Source organism: Agelaius phoeniceus, chromosome 9 (genome assembly GCF_051311805.1).
Source record: "Agelaius phoeniceus isolate bAgePho1 chromosome 9, bAgePho1.hap1, whole genome shotgun sequence".
In the NCBI taxonomy this organism is placed as follows: domain Eukaryota; kingdom Metazoa; phylum Chordata; class Aves; order Passeriformes; family Icteridae; genus Agelaius; species Agelaius phoeniceus.
In genome coordinates, this window is record NC_135273.1 from 11,650,548 (window position 1) to 11,668,571 (window position 18,024).

Here is an 18,024-nt window from a genome sequence, read left to right on the forward strand (position 1 = left end):
TGTTCCTCTGCCTCATTCATTACTGAGCAAATACCTCCACAATGAACCAGCAAGTTGGCAACCCCATCTGCTCTGAATACACCCAGAGGAACCAGCAGAGTGTGTATGGCATTCTTCTCCCCTTCTTCCAGCACATCCCAGAGGGCTTTGCAAACGCCATAAGTCTTGAATGGGAATGCAAGTTATACATTGATTTTTTCCAAATTACTCAAAGGATTTAAAGTTAGAACAGGCTCAGCTGGGCAACTATAATAGTGTCAATGGCAAACTTAGGTAAAAAAACCAGAAATCTTGGTGCTGTTCTGCCTTCTGGTCAGGTCTTCTGCACCTTAAATTCATTTCACTCACTGCTCTGAGCAGAGGTCTGAAACTTATTTTTGACAGGGACTGCATTTCACCTCTAAGGGGAGTTTCTCCTTATTTGTATGCTTCCTTTCCCAATTCTACTGCCTCAGAAGTCTCATTCTGTCCCAGACCTGCATATTGGCTTTCCACAACCCTCCTCATCTTGCATGGTGCATTGATCTGTTCTTGCTGAGACTGAAGGACACAGGTGCCTGCAGGAGTAGCATTTATGCTGGTTTGCATAGCAATGATTATAAAGTAAGTACAATCAGCAATTCCTTTGCAATATCTCCCAAGAGAAGCAATATTAAAGCCTAGATTGTTAAAATACTCTCACTAACAAAAGGGTTTCATACTGGAAACATCTTTTTAAAATATCTGGGCACTGCTATTTAAATACAAACTCCAGTCCTAACCTAGAGACACTGAAGACTCAAACAACCAGGATACAGTGTGAAAATAAAGCCATTTCATGACCACACAGTTCCCTGCCACACAAAACCACCTCCAGCCTCTGCTCACCCTTGTTCACAGACAGAAGTTCACTTCTCTCTTCCAGAGACAGCACATCCAGACACGCAAACCCCTGAAAAACCCAGCAGGGACTGCTGCACTCTGCTGCCTTGCAGGATGCTCAGGGCACCTGCCCTGACCTCCCTGATTGTCACAAGAGCCACAAGGGAAGAGCAGTTCTCTCACAGCCACAACAGCAGGGATATATCTGCCACCTGACTTCAACTCTTTTCTTTCTTATAGGGAAGAGATAATGCAAGGGAACCTGAGGAAGGTGAAGAAGGAGATGCAAAGAGGAGGTATGTCTGTACTGGAGATCAGAAGCATGAAACTGCTCATTTGGTGCTTCTTTCCTTTTCTTTTCCTTCCCCAAGATTTTCTTTTAAACATAATTCCCAGATGATGTCTACTTTTTCCTAGCTATTTTTTGTCTGTTTTGTTTCTCTAGAAGAGGAAATAAAGCTGTATATTTTCAGCTAAACGATATTAGTTATTGAGTGTTTTGCACTGTTTTTAGCAGAAAGGCTAAATGTTTATTAGAAAATATTTTAACAAAGGAGAAAACTAATTTCCAGCTAGGTCTAGCTGTAGGAAAGGTGAGCATGGCTCACTGAGTCTGTAACTGTATCAAAGGTTTAAAAAGTGCCAATTTAAAATCTAATCCCAGCACCCTTGCATGAGCGGTCCTATTAAAGGGAGAACAAATTTACTTTTTTGCCTTCAGATTTATACTGGTTGTCAATATAAGCAAATGAGAATGAAAGAAATTCAGAACCACAGCCTGTTCTAAGCTGCACCACTTCAAAGAAACTCTCCAGGAGTCAAAGGATGTGCTTTTAATTAGCACTGGAAACACAGAGTTGAATCAAGAAAATATAGTTTTTAAGTTAACGAAGGTGGTCTTATTTATACACTCCAGCATCTCTGAATCATACAATACATTTCAAAGACAAAAGTTAGGATGCCTCCCTCATTATACACTCATGGTAACTGCTAGGTATGCACTCACCTTCCTTTGATTACTGAGGTTCAATCAAAAAACTTCTCATGGTCACTCTACCTGAACATAGCATTTTGTAAGTATCCCTGCATCTTGGTGATGTCTGTGTGTAAGCATCAAAAAATGATTGCTCAATTCTCAATATTCCACCGCTTGTGATATTTCAAAAATAAACAACTCTTCCTCTATTGGGAAATAATATCTAGGCTAAAATAAAATTGTGAAATACTAAAAGAAATCCAGCCTCCTCCATATTAATCTTAAAACATTTATGATAGATCAAGGCATTGAATTTCCAGATCTAATGAGACTTTTGTGCTCTGAGGTAACTCCTCAATTTATAAGGGAGGAGAGTAGATTTCACCACTCCTTGGCCAGCTGGCTCAGAAAATCCTTCTCATATTGTGTATTTGCAAAAATGGAAGCCAAAATATTTTTTTGTCTGGTCCTGTCTATGCTAAATCTGCTTAAATCCCCTGCAAAGCCTCCTTAGTATGGACATAAATTACAATCACTCTATGACGCCCTAAGCAATGAACAGGAAACTGGTCTGTGTGAAAATAAAACCTGCTGAGTGACTATCTCTTGTGAAAATCTGGCTTTTGATGACAAGAAGAGATAGAACAGGACAGAAATTGTCTCTGAGTCTTAGAAAATGTGTGACAGAACAAGATTGCTGACAACATTTTTTGAAGTATAAAGTAAGCCTAGCTTTCACATGATAAAATCCACAATAAAGGTGGTCAGTGTTAGAGTGCATCTTGCATCCATATTTCTGGCCAAGTTGGTTTCTTACTGATGAATAACAATATTGAGGTAAGACCAGTGAAACCCAGAGCAGTAAGCACAGAGCCATGTTTTAAACAGACCAACAGTTCCACTTGAGGATAAGATCACACTACCCATGTGCTTGGTTCTTGAGAACACAAGTTAAAGATCAGGGTCAGTCTGTCTGCAATCCTTGTACTTATTCCAGCCAGCTTTCACATTGCTCCTGCAAACCAGCCCACACCTCAGTTTAGCAGCCCTCAGACCAATGCACTAAAAAGAGATGTTCATCCCTCCACAGTCACTCTCCCAACCACACTGCCCCCAGTAACTGCTCTAAACATTTCCAGGTTTCTTATTTCCTGTTTCCCCATTGGTTTCAATCCTGCATCACAAATTCACAAAGCTCCTGTTGAGTTAACGTCAGAAAAAGGATCTTAGCCCAAAATGGGGTTTTCAACAGTTCTTGGCAGTGGCCTAAATTCAATTTCTTTGAGCAACTGTGACAAAATTTTACCAAAAGCTCTTTTAGGCATATCAGATAACCCCACTCCAACTTTGTATCGGCACTTTTCACTGCACTTTGCCATCTTCTTCCACTACAAATGACATGTATATTACAAATAATAGGCAGACTGAAATCCTACACCATTTCTTTGAGCCCTTTTTCTCCCCCCACCAAAATACAGAGACAGCTGAAGAGCACAAAGATATTTATTCTCTCAGAAAGAGCAGCAGTGCTTTTATTGAGTAATGCTGGCTTGGCACTGAAGCTCTGATTAACTCCTATCATGTTAAGTCACGTTGTTTGCAAATTGCCTCCATTTCCCTCCCTCAGCCTCTTCACCAAAAAACCCCAAGAACATCCCACATATTCCAGAAAAAATGGTAGTATCAGTAAAGGAAAAAAATAGAGAAGTTTCATTCTCACTTTTTGAAGGGCACATGTTTCTTCAGAGGCAGAGACAGTAAGGTTTTCATAATGTTTGCTGACCTGAAAAAAAATACTGTATTTCCAGAAGTGTGAAGGAATTCTGTTCCATTAATTCATTTGCATTTCATCCCCCATAAGATTAGGAACATAACCCTTTCTGTCTGTCCTGTCAGCTGACATTCCACATCACAGCTATGCTGAGGCCACTGTCATGCCCCATTAAGCATTAGAGGACTTTGCTCAGCCAATACAAGTATTTAAAAACTCCCTAGAAAACACATTAATCAAGTGGATTCGCAGTTGTGTAAAATCAAAGTTTTTAAATGTACCATATTTAGTACGCAATGGACTGTCAAGCACCTCCAGCATGCCAAATTGCCACAGCTCATTGCATCTCCTGGCTTATGAAAAACATGTAGAAGCACAGCAGAGCCCTTTTGATATGCCTACTTTTTCCATATTTTTGTTTCCTTAAAAAAAAAATCAAAGCTAAATTCTAAATATAGAAGTAACAGACAAAATTTAGCACAGAACATAACCTGAGCAGGATCATAAAGCCCATGTCAGATCACAGTGTGACTTATTCACCTGTGTAAGAAAACTAATACATATATTCACATGCCCCATAAAATTTATGGCGCTCATTTTAAAACAAAGGTGACAAATACTTGTGCAATTTAGAAAATGGACCACTTTTCATGATTTAGCAGAGACACACACAGCATACTGTGTTCCAATTACAAACTAAATGGCACGCATTCACTGGCAAATGGGAAACAGAAAATTATTTGCTCTGAATGTGTTGAATCATGAGAGAGAATTTGAAGTGGCACAGCACAGAAAACGTCTCCAGCATGCATTTAATCCACACAGATCAATGCTTGAGGCTTCACACATGAATTAGTGACCAGCACAACATCAAATACTCCTGTCCCATGCCACAATAATAGCATTACACAGCCCAACAATAAAACATTCATTCACCCATTCATTCACCAGTGGTTGCTCTGTGTTTGCTGTTGCTGGAAGCTCCCCAGAAAGATCTGTCACTTCTGAACTCACAGGTGTAATGTGCATGGCATGGCCTCACCTTCAATGTAAGTGGCTGTGGCCAATTTAAAAGTCACATGAGAAGGGTGGGTAAAAACTCAGAGTTTAATGCTGGGAAGATTTGCAGTGGTTTTCCAGGGCATGCCTCTCTTTCCTCCTTTTATCCTCCTGTGGAACAGCCTTGGGCAAGAGGCAGCAGAGTCAGGCTGTGTTGGGGGGTATTTAAGGCAATAACACAGGAAAGGCATTGGGACCAGCATTTGTCCCTGGGAGGTTAAGAGCTACCAGAACACTGCTCCTGATTCATTTCTGGCTTACACTGCCCTAACTCCATGACCTGTGAGAGAGTTGTAGCTAAATAAAAGCTCCACTAAACTCAAGGCAGTTACTCAAAATTTACACCAGGAGCTGAGCCTATCAAGGCACATCCAAAGCGTGTGTAGGTAAGAATAACATATGTGATTATAGGAAAGGCAAACACAGCAAAATAGGGATTTAACAAGGTGAATAATGAAGAGAAAGCAGCACTCAAGTTGTTGTTCATACCCTTCTACTTCCATGCAAATGAAACAAACCTGAATGCTTGCCTGAACATGTGGGTAAAGAATGCCATTCATCACATTTACTCCTCATCCAGCACCAGCTCCACAGCTCATCTTCCTGAAATGAGGTTTACAAAGGTGCTGAAACAAATAGAATATGTATCCTGCAGTTGTGTGTCAAACAGGAAAAGGTGTGCCCATCAGCAAGGCTTACCAAATCCAAAGCCCTGCAAACAGGAAAAACATGCATGGAGTCTTCTAGAAGAAAAACTAAAACAGTACATTTTTAAAAATCCCTGCAGAATCAGGAGGAGGCTGGAATAATTCCACTGTCCTTTCTTGTCTCATTTGAGCTGAGTACAAGAAGGGCCTGAGGCAGAACTACCAGCCAGGAGCACACCTCAGGAACACAAACCTGAGGAGAGATGCTGCAGAGGTGGACAGCTTGTGGAGATGTGGGACCTCCCCACAGCAGCAGTGCAGTGTAACTCCCAGATGTGAGGGAGAGAGATTGCCCACTGGACTGATGAAAACAGGCACTTACACAAGATAATTTGGGGGTGTTATTTAGTTCCACGTCTCTTTCATCGACATCACTCTGGAGTTTGGAATCTGACAAATGAGATTGAGCTATCCAGGAGTTGTACTCATGATTTTATCCCCAAGTAAAGATATCAGCAACATCACAGGAAAAGACATTCCCTCCTCCACCAAAGCTCTAAAACTGTGCATCATTCTGCAGTAGAAGAATAATGTCACAGTGGTAAGAATTAAACCATACATGATGCCAAAAGGTGAAAAATTCAGCTTTGTATTATACATAGCATATATATACAGTAAGGGTGATCCATGTAATCCTTCAAATCCCAGTCTCTCCCAAGTTCTGAAAACAAAGTCCCAGACCTGCCTACATATTTTGACAGAAATGGCAAATCTCAGGAAAAAATAAACAAACAAACCAAACCAAACCAAAAAAAAAAAAAAATCAAGGGGGCAAGCTCAGTGCAAACTCAAGAAAGCCTCAGTCTTTTCCCTAGACTGCACTTTTCATTCATTTTGTCTTACAGCACAGTACAAATTGCTGAGCTAAAGAATCTCCTGATTTCAAACATAAAAGCACAGAGTAACAAGGCCGTGGTCTGAAGGATCACTGCTTTGCCTTTCTCATACCCAGACAATCCTTGCTCTGTTCTGCACAGAGAAGGAAACTGTCCACCCTGTTCACACCACATCCTCCGGGACAGATGAGCACCCAACATACCGAAGTGGCTTCCCCCAATACACTCCCTGAATTTTTAGTTATTTAAAAAGAACAACAGCAAACAAAAGCTCAATTGTGAATACATCCTGAACTTAAAATCATCTAGAAAAGACCTTCCTTCATTCCCTGCTGTAGCTTTTTTTATCGCTGCCAGCTACACCGCAGTGCCCTAGGGTAAGTCACAAAATTCTCCATTCTTTTGAGACAGGAATAGTTCAGCTTAGAGAAGGAGCCATTGTCCACGTGACGAGATACATGTACCTGATGTCAGCAGTGGGTTTGGGAAATAGGAAACCAAACTGAGAGAGAAGAAGAGGGAGAACTTCATTGTAATACAAATGCATCCACATCAACAGGATTTGGTTTAGTACTCTGGCAAGAACTCCTTACAGAGGTACTGAAAATGCACTTAAAGATCACACCACACCTGGGACTCTGTGATACTGGATGTGATGCAGAGACTGTCACTGCCAAGAACTGTTTTCATACTAAGCAGACCGTATAAAGAGTAGGAAGAGAAATTAATAATTTGTAGCCATCAAACCAGCACTGTCTTAAAAGAGCTGGAGAGCAAATGCAGATTTTATATTGTGAACAGAAGGAGCAGGTATCAGACACAGTGCAAGCTACCTGAGAGCCTGTCTCATTCATCCAATGCTTAAAGAGCTCATACCAGCATAGCACATCAAGTTAAGAATGAGCATTACACATCACAGTCTTCACAGAATCATCTGGGGGTGTTGTGAAGTGCAGGACCTGGCAGTTCACCTGACTGAGCCTCATACAGCTGGCATTTCAATCCAGCATGTCCAGATCCCTTGGCCTTCCTACTCCCCAGCAGATCAACACTCCTGCCCAACTCAGTGTTGTCTGTAATCTTGGTAAGTCTGCCCTCAATCCCCTCCTCCAGACCATTGAAAAGGATCTGAAACAGGCCTGGCCCCAGCACAGAGCCCTGGAGAGCACCAGTCGTGCCTGGCTGCCCACTGGGTGCAGCACCTTCCCCCACCACACAGGCAGGTTTTTACCCAGCGAGGTGAATTCCCACCCCTTCTCTCTGCAGACAGTTTCTCCAGGAGAATGCTGTGGGAGGCAGGGTCAAATGCTTTACTAAAGCACAGGCAGACACATCTTCAGCCTTTCCATCATCCACCAGGCAGTCAGGAGACAGAACAGGTTGATCAAGCAGGACCTGAGTGTCCCAACCCCACACTGGCTGGGGCTGACCCCCTGGCTGTCCCATATGTGCTGGTTGATGTCACTGTTCCATAACATTGCCCAGCTCTGAGGTCAGGGTCAGCAATGCTCCTTTCCATTAGTCCATCTGTCTGATACCAGACCACACAGAACAAGAGTTAAACTCTCTCCTCAGACCAGAAAGAGAGATGAATTCCCAGCCAGCCAAACACAACACTCCAGTCTTAAATGCTCAGCTCTTACAGACTGATTTCTGATCTGACTTCAGTAATGTCAGGATTGTGGTGGGAGGATCACACTCCTCAGTTTGACCCCTTGACAGTGATCCCTGGAGCACAATCAGAGCAATCAGGCAAAATGAGGAGCACATGTTGTAAAGGCAGGGTACGTGATTAGCTTTGAATCTCCGTGTCAGGTCTAAGTCAGCAGCTCCCAGTGCTTGTGGTAGCAGGGAAGGCAGATTCTAGCAGCAGCAGGATGGGGATGCTGGGCTGGCTTTCCACCATAAGAACTATTTCTGTAATAGCATTTTCAGAAACTGCATCTTAGGAGGATGTTATAGCCTCCCCAGTAAGGAGGGAAAGGGAATATGGCAAGAACCAAGTAAGCCTACTTACATCTTCAAAGGCACAGAATTACAGTCTACAGCTCTGATACTAAATGGCAACTCCAAGCCTCCAGCTGCCTTCCCTTGCCAGAAGTTAGCAGGCATCTGCTATAAGCATGCACCTCTGTGGCTTGCTGTCAGGCATCACCAAAGGCTGGAGAGATGGTAGATCTACAAACAAAGCAGAGACACTGGGACCAGGATTTATGTCACTTCCCTCCCTTTTCCAGGGTTAAGGACCAGCATTACAGTCTGCTGAAAAGTCCAAAAGAGGAAAATTTAATAATTTAGGTAATTATTAATGATTTTAATTAATGCTTCTATTAGATTTTGCTGATAATTGTCATACAGCTTAAAACTGGTTGTGGATCAAGTCAAGGGTAAATGCACACAATTTCCTCTGTGCCAGCCAGCCTTCTCCAGCTCCAAAGATTCCCATGCTGCAAGCACCTCTCTCCATCACAGCTGCCACAAAACCACAGCCAGACGGAGCTGGGACAGCAGCAGAAGGCAGGAGACTCTACAAGCACCATTTTCCTTTCCCCATCTGGGAGACTACTCAGATTTCAGGCTCTGTTGTGGCTTCTCATCTTCCCCTGCAGGCTCTGGTAGCTGCTCCTCAGGGCTCCCTGCACTTCATGCTTCCTGCTAACTCACACTGTGCTGTTACTTGCAGAAGCTAGATTGCCACATTTTCACCTTTTGGTATGAAATTTTGGTTAAAAATAGAGCTAGTTTAGGGGAAAAGTATTTTCAAAATTTTAAATAAAATCATATTTTCCTTTCAAATTTGTAAAAATCAGCAGGCACTTTTTCATGAAGAAGATTCAAAACTAAACTACGCATGTTTAATAATGGCAATTATTTTACAAGCTTTTCTAAGCACTACCATTTTTCCCCCCACTTCTTACTGTCTGCTCCTATTTATGCAGAGACTTGAAAAAGCATGCAAGTTGCTCATTCCTCCCAGCCCTGTCAGAGGATTTGAAAGAACATATTTTTCATAAGATAATAAGGACTTACTTAAAAAGCTTTTATGAAAAGCAGCATTGTGTTTATGCTTTTTAGAAGCAACTAAAAAATTTCACAAGCAAATTTGAAGTCAATAACCATTCAGCAAAAAGTTTTCCTTCAGAGAACTTCAACTAGCAGCCCCTGAAGTCTGACAGTCAGGATGCTGAATGGACTTGGATCTATATTAACTCAAAAGCACCCGAGTTCCTCCCCTGTTCACATCTTTATTACTATGTCATACATAACTAGAAACTCAGGATTTGTGTTGAGGCAATTTGACAACACATGCTCACCTTAGGAAGCTTTTTATTCTAGAAGGTGTAGCAGGGGCTACACATTATTGCACCTCAGTGTCAATCTTCCTCAACAATTACCAGAATAACTTTTTCAGCTTTTTTCCCCACCCACAACTGAGACTGATATTTTTTCCCACTGAAAAATAAAACCCTCATTGCCATGGGAATTTACTAGTAAATTCCCATAAGGCACAGTCTTACTCTGCCTTTCCACTTTCAAAATTAAACTTAAAAAGTGACAGAAATTGGCCAAGGGCAAGAATGAAAAAATCATAGTGAGTGCACAGAAGGATCGCAGTCAAAGCATCAGTCAAAGCAGTTAAAGACTAATAAGAATTGTGTCTTTAAGGCAGGATCTAATCAAAAGAAAAGACAGAGCATGTTGTATTAGTTTTTCAGCAGATGACACCAACAAAATGCAGGAATGTATTACAAAACATCTTTGTAATACATGAGGTGCCGTCTTTCCAGTAAGAGAGAGCTGTTAGACCATTACAAGAACTCTGCTGGGATAAAGCAGACAGTTCTGTCACCTACAGTCACAAGAGTTACAAAGATCAGAAGTGGTGTGAAACAGGGCTAACAGTATGATAAGGAAGAGAAAAAAGCCATCCCACAAGTGGAACTTCGATTATAAAAAGCGAAATCGAATGTGATCATTCTCCATATAAACCTTCAGTAATTATCACTAAGGAAAGAATTAACATGCAGTGACATTTTAGCTGGGGAATATACAATGATTTCTAATCATAAATGTTGGACTATCAAACAGCTTTTTGGTAGAGTGATTCCTAGCTGGTTTTAAAGTGAGTTTAATCTGTGAATAGAACAGTTAATGTTTTTGACAGCACAGACCTGGACCTCTTGACACAGAAGATTCATTCCACAAATTTTCTTTCATGTTTCTGAACTCCTAAAGAACTAAATGAATCCATGTTTCCATCTGCTAGGTTGAAACATTTGTTCAACAACAATATTCTTCCAACATTTATCATTGTCGCCTGTTCATTAAGCACTGGATATGGAATTACAGCTCTACCAAAGAAAGAACATATCTAGGCTCTTCCCATCTAAACAGAACACTCTTTCATCCTGTTATGTAAGTTTCCCTCTCCCCAAAGGATCTCAAAACACTTAAATGCCATGCACTGGTTTACTGTACACAGAGATTTACCAATTTTAGCATGCAGCTCCTCTGGGGTGATACGTGTCAGCTGCTTTAACAGCCCACAACAGACACACGGAGCAGAGGAGAGCATGTCCTCCTGAACACACAGAGCAGATTCTCTGGGAAACAGGCTGGAACTACACTAAACTTGGACTCTGGCCAGGACTTCATGTCTAACACCTCCAAATGGTCCCACAGTATCTCTGAAGCAACAGGGAAGTTTGTGTTAGGCTATATCCAAATGAGGCTCTTGAGTTGCAGACATCAGGATGGCACAAAAGTGGTCTATAAGAAAACTGATAAATTAGCATTAGGACCAAGGACCACTGTGAGGCAGGATAAGGATATTTTTCCCAATTTACAAATGGTAAACCAAGGCTCATTGTACCTAAGTAATTTCTACATAGTAGCAAAAGAAGTCTGTGGTGGATTGAACTCCAGTTTATACCCCAGTTGTTCTTCCTTTAGGTGTTCTTGAAGCCATCCATTGCTGCAAAGAATAAATATGAGGTTTATTTACGTAAGGGAAAAAACTCCCATGCTTGTAATGTGTCTCTCCTCAAAACCCCAGACTAATTTCTTGGGTTTCAACAACTCCAATTGCATCATTTCTAGTATCTGAAGGATGCAGGTACCCTGTCCTTTCAGGAAAAGCTGCCTCCATATGTTAACTTTCATGACAGCCTTGACACTCATTTGTCTATGTACCATTTAAAAACAGTAGATTTATTTTTAGTCCAAGCTCTGCCACCAGAAGTACTGAATCCATTTTGTCCCCCACAACAGCTAAAATAAAGTTTTGCACTTCCAAGGTTTTATCCATCAAACGAGCTCCCTATGCTGCACAAGCTCATGCACCAGGGGGGTCCATCAAACAGATCTACTCCATGACAACAATGTATATGGACTGTGACTGAAATCTCCCCATGGTCTCACAAGTGGAGTGCTATTTTCAACTCTGTTTTAGAGCTGGGGTAAAAGAACTCAAAGAAATTTGCTGCAGAACAGGGCATTGAATTGAAATTACTCAGTTCACATGCAAAACTTCTAAGCAGTAGACCAGTCTTCCCTTTACCATTAAAAAAAAAAATAATAGAAGAAATCACAATGTGCTCAGATGACAATATCATACTTCTCTAAACTGCATATTTCTTAAACTAGAAGTTTCAAATTATTGGAAACATTGATGTTCCCCAATGTCCTTTTATAACCTAATTCCTCCTCTTTCCTCTACTCCACTTCCAAACTTTGCTGCATTTGAAAATGTCATCATTCACTTGGTGACACATCCCAGCCATGCAGTAGGGTGGCAGCTGAGTCACCTCCCTGCTGTGACGAGGTGTAATGGTGACACAACTGCACAATCCTTTTTTGGGCACTTTGTGTTGGAGGTTGCTCTATACAAAGGCTGGGTGGGAGGAACAAATCAGGGTGGAAGAACTTCTCACACACAAAGGAGAAAGGAGGGATTGGAGGTGGCCCTGGCAATCAAATTACATCTTCAAGCACAGTCAAGCTAAATGGCACATAGAGAACCAGGCACAGCCTGAAAGACCAGAATGAGTCAGAGACTCCTTTGGGTTGACATTTGGCTGATATCTACTGAAGGCTCTGAAATAAAGCATCTCTTGAAGCATCTATGTCTCTCCACAGACTTTGTGGAGATACTGGGATGTAGCATTACATCTTTGGCTTTGATGCCAGCTTAAAATGTTTCTCTCTTTCTCCCACCAATTCCGCATCCTCCAGTTCATGAGGAGGTTCAACCTTCTCTCAGGCCTGCTAGTAAGGCTGTTTGTGGGGTTCTCCAGGAAACTGGAAAAGAAAATTATCCTAATTTAAAATGTCCCTTTTGTCAGGGGAAAAAGGGCCAGAAATCCCCTCATCCAGCTTTGCTGTTTAAGACAATGGACCAGCACCACAGATCACCTAAAATTCCCAAACCTTATTCTGCTTGACTATGCCCTCATACCCATGTCAGAGAATGTTTTACAAGGCAGGTGATCATACAGCACCCACAGAAATAACTACTGCCTAAAGGGCAATGGAAAAGCACTGAAAAGTCAGACTGTTCAGTCTAAGTTGGTCTTTGATGGGTAGGTGGGATAAGTCCTGCCAAACAGGTGACATCACATAATCCCAAGTGCATGATTTTGCCTTGAGTCCATGAAGGCCAAAGCCCTATCCCTTGTGTATGAGAGAGAAGCTGAACTCATAGTGCTGAACATGCAGAAAAACAGCTTATTTACATCCTTACCCCAAGGAATTAATTTGGCCTCAGCAGGATGGCAGATCAGCTACATACATCCTCTTCTCTCTCTAATGCTCAGAAGCCTGGCAGTTGTGTTTCCTGGGTTTGAAATCATAGTTTTGTGCAAAACATTGTCTAGTGGGGCACCTGGTTAACCAAGGAAACAAACCTGGAACTGACCACCAAACCATAACCCTCTTGCACATTTATTTGTGCCTCCTTTCTCTGAATTAGGAAGTGCATTATGCCAGGTGGCATTACAATGTCCTGGAAATATTTGCTGCAAACTTCTGGAAAAACTTTAATTTCCTTTTGGCCTGCACCATGAAAGATGCATTTTCTCCCACCAACTGGTCCACCAAAATACTGGACCTTTTATCAGACCAATTTACAACTAATAGAGAAACAGAATAAATACAAGCAATGCTAGAGCATGACTGACAACTAAGGACAGGATGCTTTCTCTGTTCTCTTAGTGTTCTCCACTTAAATATAGGCCCACTTGCTACTTCATGATGACCTGAAGACCCCTATCAGATGGAACTGCAGGTCAGTTATTCTCCTCTTCTATGCTCTACTTCAAGTCAGCTCAGGACCAATTTCAAATGCTTTTAAAAGTAAACTCTGCACAGGAATCCTTTATCAACGCTTTCTTGCAACTGGAGTTGAGCAATTCTTCCTGTGGAGGCCACACTAAATGTCTGCAATGGGTTTGACCTCACAGGATACATCCCTGATGCAGTCTTTGTCCAGTTTACTCTCTGGGGGGCAAGAGGGAAATAGAAAAAAGCGTAAGAGCAAAAATGAGAATTCAGTGCATTGTAGAGTGTTCTCCCTGGTGTAATTGTCTTGGCTGCACAAAAGTAGAAAGTACCTATTTCTGGGGCTTCTGTAAGAATCTCAGCTTAACAGCTGACCCTTACATACAGCCTAGTTACAAAAAGAGATGCTCCATCATTCACACATCACTTCCTCACCTTTGGCTGAAGTAACTGGAAAGGGATCAATGATAAAGATAAAACCTGAAAAATCAGATGTATTCCCAAAGGGGCCAGGAGTTTTTTACTTTTATTTTAAAAGCTTTGAGAAATGTTAACTGTAAGTCAATAGAGACAGGGAAAGAAATGCAGTTGGGCTACCCCTTGCTCCCAGGAGCAGGCAGACAAGGAAAGAGCACAACACTCACACAGCAAAAAGAGATCTGCAAAGTTAATGCCTCTCTCAAGCTTGCAGGAGGCCAGAGTGTTACTGTGAACCCAGCATGCTGTGCAAGATGCCCTAAACTGGCTAAGAGTAGTCACTTTATTCTGCACTTATCAGTGCCTTTGGCACTGCTTATCCTTTTTTCAGCTGGGATAGAGTTAACTTTCTTCCTATTAGCTGCTACGGTGCTGTGTTTTGGATTTAGGATGAGAATAATGTTGATAACATGCTGATGTTTTAGCTGCTGCTGAGCAGCACTTACACTTTTCAGATTCTTTGCTGCCTGGCCAGCAAGAAGGCTGGGGGTTCACAAGAAGCTGGGAGGGGGCACAGCCAAGACAGCTGACCCAGCTGGACAGGGGGATATTCCAGCTCATATGGCAACGTGCTGAACAATAGAGCTTGGGGCAGCTGGCTGGGGGCGGCAGCCTGCATGAGAGATTGCATGGCAGGAGAGGGACACAGTGGATTCCCAGCCTTGCCATCCCAGCCAAACCAGAGCACCCAACTCAAGCCTCTAAGTTTACTATGAGACAAATAGAAAACAGCTGCATGCTCACCCCCAGGAGCTGTGCACTGTGCTGCCTCTCTCCCAAAACCCTCTGTCCAAGGCTGCAGCAGATGAAGGTTCAACCCCTGCCACGATGCTTGGTGGAGCTGTTGGCCACTTACACACAGGACTCCTGCTCGTGTTGGGGGAAGATGATGTTAAGCCCTGTGGTGCCTTCATGTGGACAAGAATTACTGAAGAGTCACCAGAGTCCCAGCAGCACCTGCTAGAGGACAAAGATTCTTTACATTTCAAATTTCTGCCTGATGTCACCCCCAGACCTCAGAAATTAGTCTTCAATATTTACAGCCCTATAACAATCCCTTTTAAAAGGCTTCTTCGTTTTCTGGTCTTTTTGTGTCACATACCTAATCAAATGTGGTAAATTTATTCTATAGTCCCTTCTACACATTCTCTCCCTCTTCAAGATTATTTTCAAATGAATTTTTTTCCAGCATCTGCTCCTTCCTGTTTCTGTACCACTGCTGTAAATGGGATTTTTCTTCTTGACATCAAAAGAAGCAAAATAGGGCTTCCTAAGATAGTTTTCTGGCTGATTACACAGAAGCAGTGCAGTAGTCATGAGCAATAGATAAGTAGCTTTAACACATCATAGTTTTGCTTCTTTGGGCTGTAGAACAACATAAATATGTTAATGCACCCTGCTCTGAGCCCTGCAGAGCTCCACAGCAGCCCCTGCTCTCGCTGCAAAGGTGAGCACACACCTCTGTGGGAAGGGCTCCTGCTCTGCCCCACACCTGCAGCTGTGCACAGGCACCAGCACAAGAGCCTCACAACTCCCCTGATGTGCCCTGGGCCACCACTAAACCACGTGGGGCCACCATGGGACGTGGTGACAGCTGGGTGGGGAAGTAACAGCCCAGGTCCTCTGAAGAGGAGTGGCCATGAGGAAAAATGAAGAATAGTCTTTAGCTGTCCATTTCAGCCACAGGTCCCATCCAGATCATACCTGAACAAACCCACTCACTGATTTCTTTTTTCTAACAAAAGCAAACAAAACAGAACATAAAAAAAAAAAAAAAAAAAAAAAAAAAAAAAAAACCCTCTGGTGTTCCCATGTGTTCATATTTAGGTAGCAAACAAGCAAGAAGCTGGAAAAACCCAGTCAAGTAAAAAACTTTTGCAAAGGGGTTCAGGCAGGCAGTACTTAGAGAATTTCCTGAACACAAACTGTCTTCACTGGCTGACAGCACAGAGACACTCAGTTTTATGCATTGCAAAAGCACGGTCTGTAGCAAACTACAGTCCTGGTCAAAGGAGCAGAGATGGAAGGAAGGATGAAGAGACACCCAGGAGGATGGAAAGGCACAGAGGTTCAGTGAAAGCAGAGCCCTGGACTGCTTTTGGCAGGTTCAAATATCTGCTGTAGAATATTTCATATGATAACATTATATATATGTGTGTTTGGAGATATGTATTTATTTCCTACATGCCCATTATGGAATTGTCATTAAATAAAACATTTCTCAGTAAGTAATTCTTCTGCAGAATAATTTACAGTTATGTACACAAGTCATCTACTAAACTACAGTTGCATTTAGACTTCCATTTCTGAGCTAGTTCATAAGATTTTCATGTAGTAGCACAATTTTGCTTGTATTTCTGAGACTGCAGGCAAATGTTTAAATATTTTACAAATAGAAAAACATTTTGAATGAATTTTTTAAGCCAAGATGTAACATTTCTATTCCTATTTGATTTGAGGAGCTTCATACAGTTAAAGAATGCCCAGCTGGGACTCGGACCAAGAAACCAATGGCTCTTCAGTTATTACAGGTACAGACTGATTCTGCATTGAATGCATTTGATGACTTTTCAACTTCTGGTTACACTCAAGACACTAAATTATAAAAATGCTTCCATTATCATTATATATTCCATATTCCCTTACTAGTTGCTTTCTAGCTTCCCAAAATTCTCAGTATATCCTGAGACAAACCTGAGCAATTCAGTGATGCAAAGCATATCTGAATGAGAACTGGAGCCTTCATGGGGTGCCTGAAAGGAAGGAGCCAGCTAGAAGACATTAAACTATTTTCTATATAGATTTCTCATCCATGTCCTTTACCTGATGAATGGCTGCACAAGTCTGAATTAGGAGTTTCCTTGAAAACACAATCCAAAACTAACAAATTGACAGGTAGTTATAGAATGAAAAATATACCCTAGAAAATGGATCGAGTTGAAGTTCCTCAAAATGTACTAGGCAATAAAGCAGGAGTAGAACTGCTAAGTCAGGTCAAGCTCCACACAATGTTTGAAATAACCCAGGTAGAAACTTCTTAGAGATTGCTGAAGTAGACAAAAAGAAAGTCTTTGAGGTTTAGAGTCTTCAACTCTTACATTTCTACTGTTTCCTCAGCTCCTTGCCAGAAAGAATCCTCTCTAAAGAAGATGTTGTCCTCATTCTGAAGCTCTTTGAGCACATTAAATTTTTGCATGGATACAGAATTTTAGGAAAGACCTTGAGGTCTTCTGTGTTTGCTAGTACTTTGCCATACAAATAGATTGCGTATTTGGTACCAGACGTCTAGGGCAATGAACTGGACTCTTTGTGGATGTGTGGTGGAAAGGAAGAGTGGATCTTTTGTCATCCTTGAGGAGCACAAGATTTATTGTGCTTTATTTCTGGTCTCTGAGACCCCTCCTGGAGCACTGTGTCCAGCTCTGGAGCACTCAGCACAGACATGGAGCAAGTCTAGAGAAGGACCACAAAAATGATCAGAGGGCTGGAGCACCTCCCTTGTGAATACACAGAGCTGCAACTGTTCAGCCTGCAGAAGGGAAGGCTTTGAGGTCCTCTCTAACCCAAACATTTCTGTGACTCTATGAGACGTTAGCATTAAGATTCAAAATACGATGAACAAAAAGAAAAGGATACGCAAGTCTGTCAATCTGCTACAGAATTCTCGTCTGCTGTCCAAAACATTTTTACTTTCAAGAACCAACTTTCACAGAATAATTTATGTTCTTTGTTTCTTATGTGCTTCCTTGCAAACATTGAAATCAATCATGTCTAGAAACCATCAGACCCAAATAGGAGAGGATTATGCAACAGCATGTCATCAGTGAATCAATACTGTCTGACCAGGCCATGTGCTTGTCAAGGTCACATTGATTTCTTTAATGACCTTCCTGGCAGATCCATCCATGCTGCAGTGGTTACAGGTGTACACTCACCTCGTTGCTGGCCAGTCTGCAGGATGCTTTTCCATCCCAAGTTTCCGTTCTTTATCTGAAGCACCATTGCCCTCCATATGTTGTGCCCAACTCCATCAAAACCCACTGCTATAGTGACTCCTGC

The 18,024-nt window shown here is 41.9% G+C and overlaps 1 protein-coding gene across 1 annotated transcript in view; it reads left to right on the top strand.

The window, feature by feature from the left end:
• The window catches only part of LOC129123268 (uncharacterized), a 37,427-nt gene that overhangs the window by 12,447 nt on the left and 6,956 nt on the right, over nucleotides 1-18,024 (top strand). The window contains exons 3-4 of the mRNA XM_077182901.1: nucleotides 1,102-1,157; nucleotides 16,425-16,496. Coding sequence (XP_077039016.1) covers nucleotides 1,102-1,157; nucleotides 16,425-16,441 — 73 coding nt within the window. The 3' untranslated portion in view covers nucleotides 16,442-16,496. The remainder of the gene's footprint in view (nucleotides 1-1,101; nucleotides 1,158-16,424; nucleotides 16,497-18,024) is intronic.